This window comes from Rousettus aegyptiacus, unplaced genomic scaffold (assembly GCF_014176215.1).
Source record: "Rousettus aegyptiacus isolate mRouAeg1 unplaced genomic scaffold, mRouAeg1.p scaffold_m13_p_17, whole genome shotgun sequence".
Classification (NCBI taxonomy): domain Eukaryota; kingdom Metazoa; phylum Chordata; class Mammalia; order Chiroptera; family Pteropodidae; genus Rousettus; species Rousettus aegyptiacus.
Genome location: NW_023416292.1, coordinates 18777577 through 18793978, shown reverse-complemented (window position 1 = coordinate 18793978; position 16402 = coordinate 18777577). Strand labels below are relative to the sequence as shown.

Genomic DNA, 16402 nt, shown 5'->3' with positions numbered 1-16402 from the left:
GTAAGAACTTACTCGCAGCTGCTGAAATACTTCTTCAAAAGCAAACCACGGGTGTGAATGAGATGGCCAGCCGGAACCAGACTTGCAACAGCAAAAGATTAGGAGCGACTCCCATCTCTAGGAGACCGGTTCAGCCCAAGGTGCACGGCACACCGCAAAGCCGTGCCGAGAAGGACCCCCTCTGTGTTGACAGGGAGGGCCTCCGGGACAAGGGGGAAAAGGCAGGCGGCTGAGCAGTGTTTACAGCACGCCACCTTTTGCGGGGTGACAGGTGGGCACACGGGGTGGGAGGGAGCCCTGGTGGGAGGAACCTTCTTAGTTCTCTAGTTTTGAACACGCCAGTGCATCGCCCATTCGAAACAGACTCGGCTTCGTGAGCAAGGAGCGTATCGGTGCTGTGGTCCGCGGCCGCTTGGGGACAGGGCCTCCAGGGCACGAGGGAGGTGGAGGCAGCCTCAGAGAGGAACTGGGAGCAGCCGAATCCCTGGCTGGTGACGGAGGAGAAAAGGAGAGTGAGAAGAGCCCCGTTCAGCGTCTGCAGGCGGAACAGAGGTGTTTCGGTGGACCCGCCTGGCGAAGAATTCTAACAACTGTGTAATATTCCCCTGTCCGTAATTTAACTGTTACTTTACATTCGCTTAGATCAAACTCTTTAAATCCTTGAGTAAGGTAATAGTAACAGGTGCCATTTTACTACACATATATATGTTTATATAGGAAAAAAAAACAGTTATAGAATGCTATAATCTGTAAAGACTTTATTAATAAAGATAATATCACATTTTTGTTGTGCTTTGAAATACTGATTTTAGAATGAATAAGAACGAAAGATAAAGAAAAATCACAGTATGTTAATAAATGTATTAAAAAATATTCAAGTCTAGGGCCTATATGTGCTTTTTAAATTTATTTAAATTAGTTTTGCGTATACAGTACATTGGTTAGACATCTATAATGTTCATAAAACGGTCCCCCCAGTTGCTCCCTCCCTCCCCCGGCCCTCCACCTGGCCATCACATTAATGCTAAGTGCATTCCGTCTGCCATGCTCCCCATCCCCCTGGCCAAATACCAACTACTAATGTTTACTTCTTTAACCCTTCACCCCATTCTCCCAGCCCTCCCAACCCCCCTCCCCTCTGTCTGTCACCAAATTGTCTATATGTCTGTGAGTCTGTTTTGGATTAATCTGTTCTTTTTGTTCCTTAGATACCGCATGTAACTGAAATCGTATGGTATTTATCTTTCTCTGTCTGACTTATTTCACTCAGCATAATCACCTCTAGGTCCATCCACACACGCACTCTTAAATGATAAAACCCTGAGAAAGCCTCGTCAGAATGGCCGGCCGGTGCTCTGCCTGGAGTTCCCGCGTTGGCTCTGAGGGAACGCGACCTGGCCCGTGGCGATGGTCACTCGAAGCTGGCCGACGCTGCGAAACAGTCCAGCGATGCCTCCGTGGCTCTCTTTTCCCATCATTATCTGGCAGCTTCTGAGGGGCACGTGAGGCCGACTGTCTGGTACCCCAGGTGCCGTTCGAGCTGATTTATTCCGTTTATTTATTTGACATTTACGGAACCCAGGACTGTTTTAGACACTGGGAATTGAAAAGTAAAGTCAACGGAGTCCCTGTCTTTCTGTAGCGAATATTCTAGCGCATGAAATACACAAGCTAATTTACACACACACACGGATATGCATATGTATGATTTTTTTAAAAAAACTCCCTATATTACCATGCTCCAGGCTAAGTGCTTTGCAGGCATTAGCTTACATAATTTTTTTGTCAGCTTTACCAGGAAGATACTAGTCAGCCCAGCTCGCAGATGAGAAAAACGCTGCTCACGAGGGTTAGGAACTTGACCTGACTTACAGAGGCGAGACGCAGACCCTCGTCTGTCCATCTCCCCTACGCGACAGCTGTGAGTAAACCTTTCCGCGTCTTCCCAGGTGGGCACGCCCTGCCCGGTAGCCTTTCCTGGGGCAGGGTATGACCCGACGTCACCGGGTTCTTCTCTGGATAGTCTCCGTCAGGTTTGCCCGTGATCCCCTTAAGCCAGGGCCCCGAAGGAACCCCGGGACCGGCACCTTCTCCTCTGGTCGCCTGCGTCTCACTGGCAAACACGGGTCTCTGCCGTGCACTCCACACTCACGGGGCTTTCGCTTGCCACCGGCCCAGCCCCTGGTTCTCACTGCTCATGACTCCCCTTGCCTTTCGCTGTCTAGATTTCGATGCCTCAAATCCCCTTCCTCTCGGCACATCTCAGACTGCTTTGATGAGGAAAAGAAACAAGAAGAGCTTGTGAGCAGGGCGAACCACCCCGGGTGCGTCCGCCTGCCCGTCGCTCTCCCTGGCCCCCAGTTCTGTGAAGTGTTTTAATCATCACGCATACTTAAGTATCCGAAAGTGTATTTACATCGAATTCTTCACGGAAACGTCTAACCATGTCTGGAACTGGAGACAGACTTAAGAACTTCGAGCAGGTAAATAATATCAGTTTGTGAAAAGGACGCCCCCCTCCCGTGTGCCACCATTCTGCACCCCCGTGTGGAAACGAGGGTGGCACCCTGGGGCCTCCCTGCTCCGCTGTGGTCGGGTGGGTGCGCGGAGCCTCCGATCACCCTTCTGTTCACTATTTCAAGGTCAGGAACAAAAGAAAACTCCCTGTCTTCCCAGGCTGACTCCAGCCTCAGCAGCAACTCTTCAGAGCAGGTGGGTCAGCTGGTCCCTGTTCTATTCCTTTCTCTGGATCCGGGAGTGAGACCTCGGCAGGGGGCAAACAGCAGAGTGTTACTGAGTAACCCGAAGCCTAACCCTTCCGCGGAAACTTGGCCAAGCATCTCGCACAAAACCGGAGCTGTCCCCAGCTCTCCCGGGTTTCCGGTTTACTAAGGTGGGATGGCGTGTTAATTAAAGTGAAATACAGTTTATCAGAATAAGTCCTGCGTGATCGTTTGGCAGCTTTCAGGGGAGGCTCTCGAAGCATCTCGCCGGAACGTGGCCAAGTTCTCACGGCCGTTAGAAAGTTCGATTCCGAATTCAGGGAAACCAAAGCGAGACAAATATTTACTGAACACGCACAGGGCCCATGCGCCTGGGTCTCGGATGTACCAGGTCCTCAGTAAATATTTGTGTTTGGAGAAACCCGGCCTCGGGGGGTTGCTGACGTATGAACAGGAAAAGGCTTCAAGTTCCTCCCCAGTGGAAAGTTATCAAGCAAAGCAAAAGCGCTTCTTCAGAGACATCGACGCCTTGTCCAGACAGAAACGCTGGGCAAGGGTCTTTCTCCAGACGCTGAGCAGGGGAGAGCAGCGGGGAGGCAGAGCTCGTCACTTGGGCGCCAGCTCAGGAAGTGGCAGGCGGTGGAGGAGGAACGGAGAGAGAAGGGGAGAGGACGGGGCGCGGGGCCGGAGGTGCTGCTGGGGGAGAAGCGCCCCGGGGACAGGGCTGGGCAGGCCCAGGAGCAGCAGGGAGAACCGCACGGCGAGGCCGAGGCCGAGGGACGGCGGCGTGATCGGCGCGGGTCAGCTCCCTGGCGGCTGCCTGTCTCCCCCACCCCGCCAAGGGCCGCTCTGCTCTAGCCAACCTGACCAAGCCCGTTTGAGGGGGCAGGCAATGGGGACCGACAGCCTTCACCGCGTCGGGACACAGAGCTGGCTTCGGGCCCTTCCCACATGGCCGGCACTGCAGACCGGCAGGTGCCGCCTGGGCACAGGCCGTTCTAACTTGAAACAGAAACAGGCTCTGGGCATCACCTCTGACGTGGCCGGGGACAGCGGGCTGACCAGGGAGGGAGCCCCGCAGCGGCTCGGTTAGAGACATGGGCCCGCTCGCTCCGCAGAGGCAGCCTGGGGGGGTCGGGGCCTCGGGCCAGGAGCTCACCGGGGCCCCTGGCTCGTTGTCGGGATAACAAAGGGCCCAGTCGGGTGATGACGAGGACAAGCGTAGACGGGGGAAACTAGAGGGCGCCTTTTCGATCACAATAACACGCCTGTTTTTGGTCTTGGGAGGGTCAGAAGGCCATGGCGGGCTGAGAAGACCGCAGGTTTTCCTCGACACTGAGTATTTTCAAGGGCGTTGCTACCGCGAAGGTCATTTCCCCCTTTAAGCTGATGACACAGGACCACCGCGGTGTCTGGTCAGGGGAACTCGGGCAGCAGCTGGCTGCGGTGGCCCGTTCGGCTGTGCGGTGATGCCGGCCGCGCCTGTGGCACCTGTTCTCAAGTTCCGCCTCCGCGGACCGCTGTCCCAGCCCCCCGCCCCCCCACCGCCTTGGCCTGGCGCGGCCCTCGTTAGCTCTCGGTCGGTACTGCGGGCCTCATCCCACTCACGTCTCAACAGTCGCACCACGCCTGGGCCTCGGATCTTTACTCAATTGCTGAAGGATAAAGCCTTGATGACCTAATGGCACACAAGGTTTTTCAAGCCCAGGCCTCGACCAGTTTCCCGGCCATCCCGAACCCTGTGACGACGTCCCGTTACGAGGCCACCGTTCCCGCCAGTGTGTGTCTCTGCTCCCCGCCTCGTCCACCACACGAACGCTCTGTCCCTTCAGGAGCCACTCTCCAGGTGGGACAGCTTCCCCGAACCCCCGAACCTCCTTCCGGCAGCCCCCAGGTAGTGCTGACGTCACACATCTCGTCCTCTGAAATCAACGTTTAGGTCTGACTGGCTGGAGCTTTCTGTTAACACGGCCAATCACGCAGACTCGTCTCAAAAGTGTGGTGTTGGGACAGACAGCACTGGCGAAAGCGGGGGAGCCTGTCAGATGGCCTCGGCCCCCGCCGGGCCCCGGGGACAGTAACCTCGCCTGCACCCGAGCCCTGGTGAACTGCACGCACGTTAAGCCTGAGGACGGAAAAGCGAGCCAATGGCGTGACTACAGAGGCTCAGATCTGAGGCTTCGTCTCCCTGCACGTGGCCCTCAGGCCTCTGTGACCTGGCTCTGCCTCAGCGCAGGCCACTGTCCCCCTCCGTCTGCTCCAACCTGTGACCTTCCGGGTCCCCTAACACGGGCTCTCTCTTTGTTCGCAGAGTTCACACGCCGTTTTCTCCGGCCGTGAGCCTGTCCCCAACGCCCCACCTCCGCTGCTCAGCTAGTCTTACCTTCAGGGCCCCCTCCTCAGGAAGCCCGTGGTGGCCTCCGGCGGGGCTGGGTCTTCCGTGTGCTCTCCCAGCTCCGTGCTCCCCTCTTCGCGACGGCCGCGGCTGAGGGACTCCTCGGGAGTTGGTCTAGCATGTGGCAGATGACCGCTACCTACCGCTCGACTGTGTGTGCGTCACTTTAGGTGACTGGAGTCTATGCCCGAGGGGAGGGGCAGCCCTTTCTGTCCTCTGCGGTACTGCGCCCACAGGGAGCACTCAGGAAACCACTTCGGCGATACTGCAGTGGGTGACCCGAGCGGTTACAGGTGTTTCTGTTCCGAGTCAGGCTGGCGGCCACTGAGCCACCATGTTGGCATGCGAAGAGATCTGCTGGCTGAAAACGGGGACTAAGTGCTAATGTATACACACATGCACACGCACACGCACACACACACATGCACACGGGGACTAAGTGCTAATGTACACACACACGCACACGCACGCACACACGCGGCCAAGCAGCCTGTCCGAGCGGTCAGAAACCGGCCTGGCGCGTGAGCAGGGCGGCCTGGCTGAGTGTGCAGACGCGCGTCTGGTGGCGTAGTGCCCCCCACCCCCCACCTGGGTCTGGTGGCCGTAGTCCCCCCGCCCAGGTCTTTAACATCCCAGGTGGCCGCGGCGGCCACCATCCCTCACACCTTCTAAGCTCTAACTCCGGCCCCTTCCCCTGAGGTCAGATACGGCACCCATGGACGCCGACCTGCTTACTGTTGGTAGCAGTAAATGACCTTCACTGGCAATGTGTTTTCTTTTAAAAATATTTAGTCATTTTAAAGGAAATCCCAGCCATTGTCAATTATGCGTCCTTAAAAAATGTGGATGTTTTCTTATATAACCCTGTTGCTATAAATCACACACTGAACAAAAATGTCATTCCCTGATATTATCTAATGCCCAACACTTAATCAAACTTCCTAATTATACCAAAAACGTCTTCGTATATTTGGCTTGTTGGAATCAGAATCCGAAGTCCACATTGCGTTTGATTTTTGCATCTTCCTTTTAACCTAGAGTAGTCCCCTCCCTTCCCTTTTTCTTCTTCATGCCATCGAATTGTCAACTGAGATATATTTGCAGTTTACTTCTAAGAGTAAACCTAAATCTATCCTCTAACTGCAAGGAATGACTAATGCGTGGGGATTTCAGGACAACTAGGAGAAGTCAGGCAGGATGGAAAGATAAACACTGTGTATCGAAGAGATACCCAGATCGCTGAAGCACAGAGAGGGTCCTGATTTTAGGAGAAGCCATCAAACCCATGACTTGGGATGCTGGCCACGGAGCCTCACTGACTCCAGGACCTCTGAGCTGTCACCGTCAGTCCTAATGTGCAATCATTGTGTACACACAAAGGGATTCGGACCATGGAGTATTTCGGGCTGGAACGATTCCTGGGACCTCTGCAAAACTGGCCACTACAAGCACGTTTTGGTTGTGCGGATTACCTACTTCTCTATTTTTCACCTAAAAAGAAAAAAAAAGTGTAAGGAATTAATCTCACGGTTAGAATAAGATGGCACAGACTCATTTACAAAAAAGACTACACGTTTCTCATTAATTTATCATTTAATATAAATGCTGACAGAAAGCAGATAAAGACCTTGTAGACACTTTCATATATATATATACACAGACCAAAAGGTGAATCACCTCCTTCTACTTGTTAAAAGAATCCTTTTATCTGCAACTCATGGGAGCCTTAAACGCTAATTAGGAGCAACATGAGGCTGAGTCAGTTTCCAAACTAATAAAAGTAGCATTTTAAGAAAACATGGCATCTTCGATATAAACATGCACACAAATAATACAAAATTGAAAAGGATGGCCCGAATCCTCTCAAAAATCTGCAACGAGCAGAAAATGTACTTATTCAGACCCAAAGTTCTGCTTCCCTAAACATCTTCCTATTCCTTTTTTCCCACCTCACTTGATTTGAAGGCTGTTTTAAAACTGGAAGTACAAACAGATTTAAAAAGAGAGGAAAATGGTTCACTTCAAACAGGGTTCCTTTCCCTATTCCAAAAGAATTTTCAGGAAATAAAGTCTTCAAACAAGATTTCACAGTTTGGCAGATGCTAAGGAATTAGTCACAGTTCGTGAAATTCCAACCCATTATCTATCTGTCTTCAATTTTTAAGTTGGAAACACTTTGAAAAAGTAAAATCTCACAAACTTCAGCAATTTACACATAAGCTGTCACTTAAGGCTCAATATTTTCATTTCTAAACAGGTGGTGGAGGCAGGCAGCAAAGAATAGGGAGCTGAGGCAAGGGAAAAATAGGAATGCAAGAACACTTTAAAAATGGTTATTTGGTCTAGCACTGATTTATAACAGGAAGAGAAATGAATTCTCACTATCCAAAACTATAGGTGACTTCGTGAAATCATTTATAACCTGACTCAAATCTCATGGGCTCCTTTATGAACCTAGATTGTTTTTGTCTTGTTAAATATACCTCCGCAGGGCACAATCACATACAATCAATAAGATTGGTAAATTACACAAGCTCTATCCCAAGCAAATATGCATCAGTCAAAAGTTATTTTAAAAAACAAAATAAAACAAAATAAAATCCACCCAAAAAGGTGATAATGACTGCAGAATGTCTCGGGGAGACGGGTCTGAGCCTAAGACCAAATTGACCATAGTCCAGGAAAAGGGCAACGGGGTGATGAGGAGACCACACACGGACGAGGAATCTCACAACCGGAAAACGCTGCAGCGGGCCAAAGGTTTTGTTCATTTTAATTCATTTTTTCCATTCTTCTGGTTCCAAAGACTCATAGATTCATGATAAAGGAGGACAATGTGGCCCATGGATCAATGAATAAAATTATTCCCCTCAAGTTCCTTTCTTTCCCGGAAGGTGAAAAGAAGAGAAAGGATGAAAAGGGAGAATGAAAATTCGGGCAGCAATATGCCTGTTAGAAGCAGCTCTCAGCACAGTGTATTAGTTGAACAGAGTATGTAAAAATAATCAACGAAAGCTTAAAATGCCTTCCAATCAGAGGAATATTTTACAAGGTGGTTCAAATATTATTGTGGGAATGGCAGCCAATCAGTGGAGAGAGATTATTACACTAATAAATGATTTTTTTTTAAATCAGCAAAAACAAACAAAAAAACCCCAAAACAAAACAAAACTAGACAACCAATTATCCACCCAAACATGTTTCCATCCTTTCCTCGACCCTTTCATACCTCGGCTGACGTGGGGGTGGGGGCCGCCTGAAAGTTTCCAGCTACAAGATGACTCTGAGGGTACAAGCTCAGAGGGATGCCAAAGACTTGTGAGCTCTGTCTACTTCCAACGAGACGAACCCAACCGACCGGAGACAGTGGGATCCCAAACAAGAACACGACTCACCTCACTAGTATGTACTAACTCCACAGGACTTTGCTTTTCTAAATACACATTTTCGGACACGATATTGTCAAGTTCTTTCTCTTGGGTTCTTGTGCCTTATTTTCTTGTGAAAATAAAGGTTATTTCTCTAGGGATGTTTTGCTCAGGAATAAAGTTTAGGGGGAATTCAGAGTTTGGCTGAAAACTCGGCTCTGAAAACAAGGATTCTAGGGGTAGGGAAGTCCCTTTATCACAAAAGGATTTCAAAAGGCTCTTCATCCATTTTGTGCAGGGCCTGGTGAGGACACATTATTAAAAGTTGTCACTTCTCCTGCTGGTGGCAGCTTCCTAATTCTTTATTAACCTTAGAGCTAACAGTACTTGTCGGTTAGAATCTATTACTCGTGAAATGTCTTTAGCGGTCAAAGAAATAAAACCTTAAAAACCATATCTTAAGCTGGCATTTATGACAATTAATAGTAGTACCTTTTGACAAAAACCTTTCTTTTTCAAGTGGCTCAGAAAATTTGAATTAAGAACTAAAAAGAAGTGAACTGCGATCCACCTACGACTCCGTCATCTCAGCAGGAGGATTTCGCAGAGCTGAGCTGAAGCAGAAAGGTCTGGTGCGGGCGGCGGTGCGGGCGCCTGGGGGGGACGGTGACGGCGGCCGCTCGCTGTCCCACCCCTGACGCTGACGGTGACCGTTTGAACTTGAGAGCTCTAATCTTCATCTAAAAGGACAGGCAGATTTTTTTCAGGGAAGAGAACATGATAACAATGTAACATCGACTAAAAAAAGAAAGAAAGTTGTTCTCTTTTGGGGTGAAAATTTTAGGCAACACTGCAGTTAAGTTCCAGGTAGGTTATCAATTTCTCCTAAAAAGGAACTTGGCCGTTCCTTTTAATGACATATAAGTCATTACAGGTGCTTCGTGCAGACGGATTTTATATATAAAGCCTTTACTGGATTCCTCGAAATGAGCAAGAAACATAGATCCCCATCCATCACCACTGGTACGTAAGTCCTGTCAACTAAACACTCTTCAGTAAAAGGAACCTAGTTTTCTCCAAATCTGAATATTATCTGACACGTACTGACGGTTCCCTATTTCTCACCAGTCGGCTGCTCACGCATCCTCTTACTCAGTCCCATGACCTGACCAATAGTGACATTGTTCTTCGGGCACAAGTTAAAAAACAAAAATACACAACATGCTGTATCATGACAAGACGGTCTCAAAAAAAGGGGGAAACGGCTTGCTTGCATACAATAGTGTAAAGATATTCCCTGATGAAAGAGAAACGGGTGACTTTTCATTGCTTTTACATTTTACAAGGCCAGCTAACTTTAACAGTTTACATAAACCTACTCACACAGTACAATCAACTCACAAATACTTTAAGGTTTCACAATCGAAATGGCTGCGACTTCCCCCAAACCAAACCAGAGTAAAGCACAAGTCTTTGGCTCTCCTTTAAAAGATAAAATCAAACAAACAAAAAAACCCCAGCAGGTTACCATACTAAACCAGACCTTTGTTTGCCTACCAGTAGGGCAAATACCACATTTGTGCATCACTGAGTAATAACACCATTAGAAAAGGCAACTTCACAGAAGTTATTGGCTAAGCGAATTCATTTGAATGCTCTGTTTTGAGGCAGCAAACTGTCACTGTTGTAGATTGGGGAGGGCAGGGGGTAAATCAAGGGAAATTTGCAAGACAGAAAAGGGCCAGGAAAAAAAAAAGAGAGAGAAAGAAAGAAAGAAAGAAACAACTTTAAGCTACAACCCTGAAGACCTACGGAAAATCTGATGAAGTTATATATTCAAGAAAGCAAATGAGAATTATACCAATTTTATGTTTTTTTAGGCAAAATAATAAATACACAGGGAAGATGAGGACAAGGGAAAGGAAACAGGTGTGAGGAGAAGGGACTCGGCTACATTAATGGTGTGGAAACAAATTTTTATATGTTCTGAGTAGCTGAATATTTGTAGCTGGCCTTAGAAAGTGTCTTATCATTTAAATGTTACTAGAAACCTATGCTGTAACTAACTTCTCTTTTGATTAAAACAGGGACAAAGAATGGATCTTTGGTCACTTCAGCCTTCGTAAATTACCCGGGACAGGGCAGCTCCTGAACTTATCTTGTGACAGTACCTATAAGAAAGACAAAAGAACTACATAAATCAAAAAATTGAATCTGGATATCTTATTTTCGGTTCTTCTACATTTTTCCAGAGACCACTTTGAAAAAGTCAAAGTACTTTTATATTCCCAGCTATAATAAAATCCTAAATGATTAAACAGTGCTTATTTCTCCTACCTTAACACTCGGAATTGTCCGTGTTCCTCTGACAAGTCCAAGTTTTGCTTTTGAATTCAGTGAAAGCAAATACAGTTATCTTCCGAAGAAATTGGCATTTTAATAAGTAGAAAGCATAAAAGTTGTATTTCCTATCTGGTTGGTTTCATCTCTTAACCGTCTGTAAAGGCATACATTTTAAAAGCCAGAAAACTCAATGCCTTTCAAAAATTCTGACAGAAAGCAGTTAGAAGAGTCGAGCAGTTTTGCCAAAATGGGCCATTTACCCTTACAGGCTCAGCACATCACAAAGTATATCGCAGAGAAAAGGAAAAGGGAAAAAGAACCCCAAACTTTGGAGGTTTTACTGAAATCCTAAAAGTGCTGGGACCACTAAGAAAGCTGCAAGGACACCTACGAGGTTAGGCAGAACGACCGACGCTAAGCAGGGGAGTCACGGGCACAGTGGGGCAGTTACCCACCGTCCCTTGCCTTTCTACCCCACCAGAGTCCTTTCAGAGTGTGGGGCCTTAAAAGACATACAGCTAGAATTAGGGCTATGATGCCAGAGATCCGCCTCCCACGCCCCAAATGAGAACACCTTATAAAGTGAAAAGGACTATTTAAAATCAATTCAAAACAGTGACTTTTATGATTTTATTAAGAATAGGAATACTATATAAATTAATTCCTTTTCTTGCCTAGTTTACAAAATCAAAATGGTGAACGCGAGAATGAGCATATCTAAAGGAAACAAGAACAGCAGAAGTAGAGTATTTATGGGTTTCAAGAGATACCCAAAATGGAATTTTACCTTTATTCTGAACTTTAACAAAATCAATACCTGTAAGTTCCTTTCTAATAGCAGAATCATTTCGAGTTCTCAACTGAACCAACTGCTTCTAAAATTTAGGACTTATCTAACATGTCCAAAGGAGAAGTGAGATCTGCTCAAATCTGCCTACGACAGGCTGGAGGCCACAACTGTTGCCTTGTATGGTTACAGAGAGAAATGAAAAACCTTGGGACCCTGTCAGACATATAGTTTCTCTCCTTCTCCCAAAAAAAACAATAAGCATTTAAAGAGTAACTGTACGAGGGTGTTAAGCAAAGCAAAACATACAAACACGCAAAGCAAAAGAGCAAGTTAACAAAAAGGGAAACCGCGGAGTCAACTGAAAGAGACGCCTCGTCCTCATTCAACGCTCCCTCCTCCCGACTAGTCGTACTGCGACAGCTGCGCTCGTGCGAAAAAAACCCTTAAAACATACCCAATATATATGCAGATATAGCTATGTATATCTGTATATATATAATATATATATAAATTTTTATTTAAATAAAAAAGAAAGCTCGAATCCCAAGCCAATATGTGTATATCAAATCCTTGACCAGCCAGGTCTGTAGGGCATAATCAAATTCAATGTGAAATAGTATATAAACACGGTGCCTTGACTGGGCAAATTAAATAATTGCTACTCAAAAGAGTGTTCTGTTTGGGCTCTCCTACTGGTAGGCAACGGCAGGACTGTGTACCCCCCCCCCCCAATTTGTTTCGGTCAACAGTATGAAGACGCAGAGCTTAGACTGAGGCTATGACCTCAGCAGGAGTTAAGGGTTAAGAAAATAAGAAACAAGAAAAATACAAACTCTTGCTTTTACCCAACCAAAGCAATGCAGTAACTTATTACATAACCAGTGCTTTCTGTTTTAGTAGTATAATCCAGAAAGGAAAAATCTTTAAAAACCAGGCGAACAGAGGGATGGGGAGGGTGACTGTGTCAAATGATCCCCACGTGTTTCACAGGGTCCTTCGCTCAGCATAGACACGTGCCATCAGAACATGTGCAGCAGAACTAAATAATACACCAAATAGGAAAAGTCTTCCTTATTCTTCCCAACGTTCATGAGTAAGGTAGAGCCAAGTCTAAAATAAACTTCTAGGCACCCATGACCTGCTGTGCTATGATTCCGAATGGCAACCACCGAGCAATTCATAAACTACCTTTAAGATCCAGGCAAATCTCTTTGAAAGCCAGAGGTGCCAGTGTATAGGGGTTTTATTTTAGATTCTCGGGTTTTGACAGTAAAACCAAGGCATGCATTGAACTGATGTGGCTCTCTGTTCATTTTAAGTTCAAATCAAATGTTGCAGTTGTCAAACACGGTCGATCGTCCTGATTTTTTAACATTCTATGATTTCGACAAAAGCTCAATTTGGAAAATTCCCACCATCAGCTCAATATAGGGTGATGCCAACCAGGTGTCTTCAGCACTAAGTTACAGTTCATTTAAAAATTAACCTCCACTCAAATCTAACCGGACAAGCCAAGACAGAGACTTGGTTTTCTGATTACATCGGAGAACGAAAAGAACCCATAATATGGAAATGAAGACTTCAAAAATTAATTGGAAACTCTCTCTGAAAAGTTAAAAACAAAAACAAGAAACAAGAGCCTCCTGGGAGCTGTAATGCCATAGGAAAAGCACAGCTACACGGGAAGACAGCGACCCAGAAAGGGAAAGGAAACCGTGGCTTCCATATGCCAGTTCTCGGAGGTGTTCGCTGCACATTTTCTAACAACTGGTCTGTTACTGTCTCTCTGCCTGTCAAGCACCCCGCAACTGTCAGAAAGGCCGGTGCTTTTGTCTGCTTTAATTTATGGGGCTGTGAGAGGTGGAGAGGACCGCGCGCGGGTCAGGGATTATCCACTGGGTATGTAATAATACCAAAATACAAGAAAAACCTACTTCATTAAGATCATACAATTAATCGAACAGAGTGTATATATAATATCTTCTTTTTTTTTAAAGCCCTGGATCCAAGGCGTCCAAAGTTATTAAAATAAAGTTCATTCACAGAACAAAAACAAATTTAATCTGAATTGCTTGCAGATACTGCTAATTTTCTTTTTCTTTTTCCTTTTTTAAATTAAAAAATGCATCAGTGTGAACTATGTGCAGGGCCTGTCTCAGCGGCGGTGTCGTGCACATTGCCTCTGGCGCGCGCTCTGCCGGGGCCTCTCCGCCCGCTCAGGGCCAGAGTGTGGCGGCGCCGTCCTTCCGCCCCGCGCCCCACAGCGGGTCAGGAGCAGAGGGTAAAAGCGGGACTCCTCGGAGTTCAGGGAGCAGAACCGGGCGCCACTCCCGGCCTCTGGGAGTCGCTGTTGTCCCCGCCGCCCTCGGGGTCCGCGGCCAGGCTCAGGGAGCCGGTCTTGGCTGACAGGAGGCCGACGCTCTCTTGTGTCAGGGCCGAGCCATTCGGCACATCACTGTTAACGCTAAAAAAAAAAAAAGTTGGCATTTTTTTAAAAGGAGAGGGATAAAAATGATTACTTAGTAGAATAATATTAAATATTTACAACGTGGCCTTTAAGAAAAAGTGCTGCTGATCTCTGCTTCATCAGGTTTACTAGTTCGTATTTCTTGATAAAATCCATGCCAAGATAAGGCATGGATTTTAAGAGACAAATCTAAGTCTGAGAGCAACAGGGCATTAGGAATTGTGTGATTTATCACCAGGAGGACAACTCAGGATTGTGTATCGAAAGCCTCAAAATGCAGTGAAAAAGTAATTAAAGACATGCAAACGAAGAATGAACTGCAATATTGTCCACGGTGACTGACGTGCACCCTTCCACACCGGCAGGAGAGCATCAGATGACGGCACAGACCAGATTAATAACCCAGGCGGATGCGGGGTGGCGTCTGGGTCTGAGAGAGGCTAAATGCCACACGCCTTAGAAATATCAGAAGGGTGTTCAACACAGTGTGAACGCTGGCTTCAAATAAATTAAAAAACGTGGGGGAAAAGGAAACAGAACCAGGACGTTCCTGTTAGGTATTAACAGATAATTCAATCTTAGATCTATTCTAAAATAAGTGTAATTCCTGAATCTATGTAAAAATGTTCTTTTCTTAATGTATATAGAATAATTATATTTTAAAAATCAAATCATATTTTTAAGGGCATTTCTGTCATGACTGGGTAATAGAAGACTATAACAATGTCCCTTTCGTTACCTGAATGTCATTGTAAGGTCCTCAGCTGGAACCTTACTTTGTGGTTCTGGCTGTCCATTTTCTGCTTGCTTACTTGTATTCAATTTGCTTTTTATGTCCACAGAACACTGGTTCTCCTTTGAAAGAGAAGGAAATAAACGTAATTATCTTCTATTCAACGGTGCTAATGGAAGAGAGACCAAACTTAGATAACACAAACTGATGATCCGGAAATCATTTAGTTCTGTAAAGTGACCAAAGGAAACAGGCCGACCAGAAGAGGGGCATACACCAAAACACGCCGGAGTGCAACCCACCTGCTCACGACCCACGCTGGGCAATGGGGGGGTGGGGGGTGGGGGAGGGAATGCCACAGGTTAACACGGGAAAAATCTCACAGAAATGATGACTTAGGAAAAAGGCAAGCCAAAATCTAGTGTGCATCTATAATACACTTATTGAAAGAAAAACCACCTCATTTATTTGCTTAGAAAGGATGGGAAAACTAGGCAACAAAAAGGTCAATTCACACAACCCGGGGGAATGGTCCAGTCCCTTCCCTTAAGTGTCACAGGTTACTGAAATGAATGTCATGCGCTATGAAGCAAACCCTAAGCACAGCCATGGGTACAAGTCCACAGGAAAGAATGTGCAGGCTGCATCTCATTCCTAACAAAAAACATCAACAACTTAAGGGCTATGAAAATGAGAATGTCATTTGGTAATATATCTTCAGTTAACGGGATGGCACTGGCAAGATCATAAACACCACCCCTCTCTACTTCCCTAATCAGTACGTTTCACAGAAATTTAATAACATCCAATTCACTACCCTGTTCTCCCTACATGTTTTTCATCACGCAGAATCCTAAGACAACACACTCAAACCAAAAGGGAATGAAGAGAGGAATGATCAAACAGAGAGGAGGCCCATCTTCATGTGACTCGTTTAAATATTAATCACCCACTGAAGAGCCCTGGGGGGATGACCCTGCAGTCCTGGATGGTTCCAGAACTCCAGAGCCGTGAGGTGTGAGGTGGTGAGGTGTGAGGTGGTGAGGTGTGAGGTGTGCGGTGTGACTCCGCAGCCCTCCCCACCCCCCAAAACCACAACCACCAGAGCACTCACCATGCCCAGCTCCCGGGTTCTTTTGCCGATTTCTCTTTCCACCTGGTGCAGTTCCAAGCTCAGCTGCTCACTGGAGATCATTCCGGGCCACTTTGGAGGTGGCGGTGGGGGTTGTGACTGGCCTGCCAGGGTGTTCGCCTCCCTCTGCAACACCAGCCTGTTACTAACAGCCTGGGGCACAAAGCCAAGCATATACACAACTCAACACATTTGGCACCATGCGCAGAACGACCAGGCCCGATTCCAGACCGCAGCCTTGAGCAGCTTAACATTCACGTATTTGTAACAAAAATGATGCAACTGTGAGTACTATCTCTCTGAGTACCATTTGAAAAATAATGGGGGACTTAAACTTAGTGAACGGTAACTTAATCTTAGGTGTACGATGCTCTTAGATAAGTCAATTATAATGTACATTCTTCCCTTGTAATTTATTTCTATGAAGCCTCAGTGATGGCAACGACTTTAA

At 46.7% G+C, this 16402-nt stretch overlaps 1 protein-coding gene across 4 annotated transcripts in view; it reads right to left on the bottom strand.

The window, feature by feature from the left end:
- Positions 1-6692: 6692 nt before the first annotated feature.
- Positions 6693-16402, bottom strand: part of RC3H1 (ring finger and CCCH-type domains 1) — a 61638-nt gene continuing 51928 nt past the window's right edge. For 3 of the 4 annotated variants that reach the window (XM_036234606.1, XM_036234604.1, XM_016155884.2), the window contains exons 18-20: positions 15934-16104; positions 14826-14941; positions 6693-14083 (exon numbers count right to left, since the gene is read on the bottom strand). In XM_036234606.1, coding sequence (XP_036090499.1) covers positions 13924-14083; positions 14826-14941; positions 15934-16104 — 447 coding nt within the window. In that variant the 3' untranslated portion in view covers positions 6693-13923. The remainder of the gene's footprint in view (positions 14084-14825; positions 14942-15933; positions 16105-16402) is intronic. The other variant, XM_036234607.1, reaches the window with a different exon arrangement.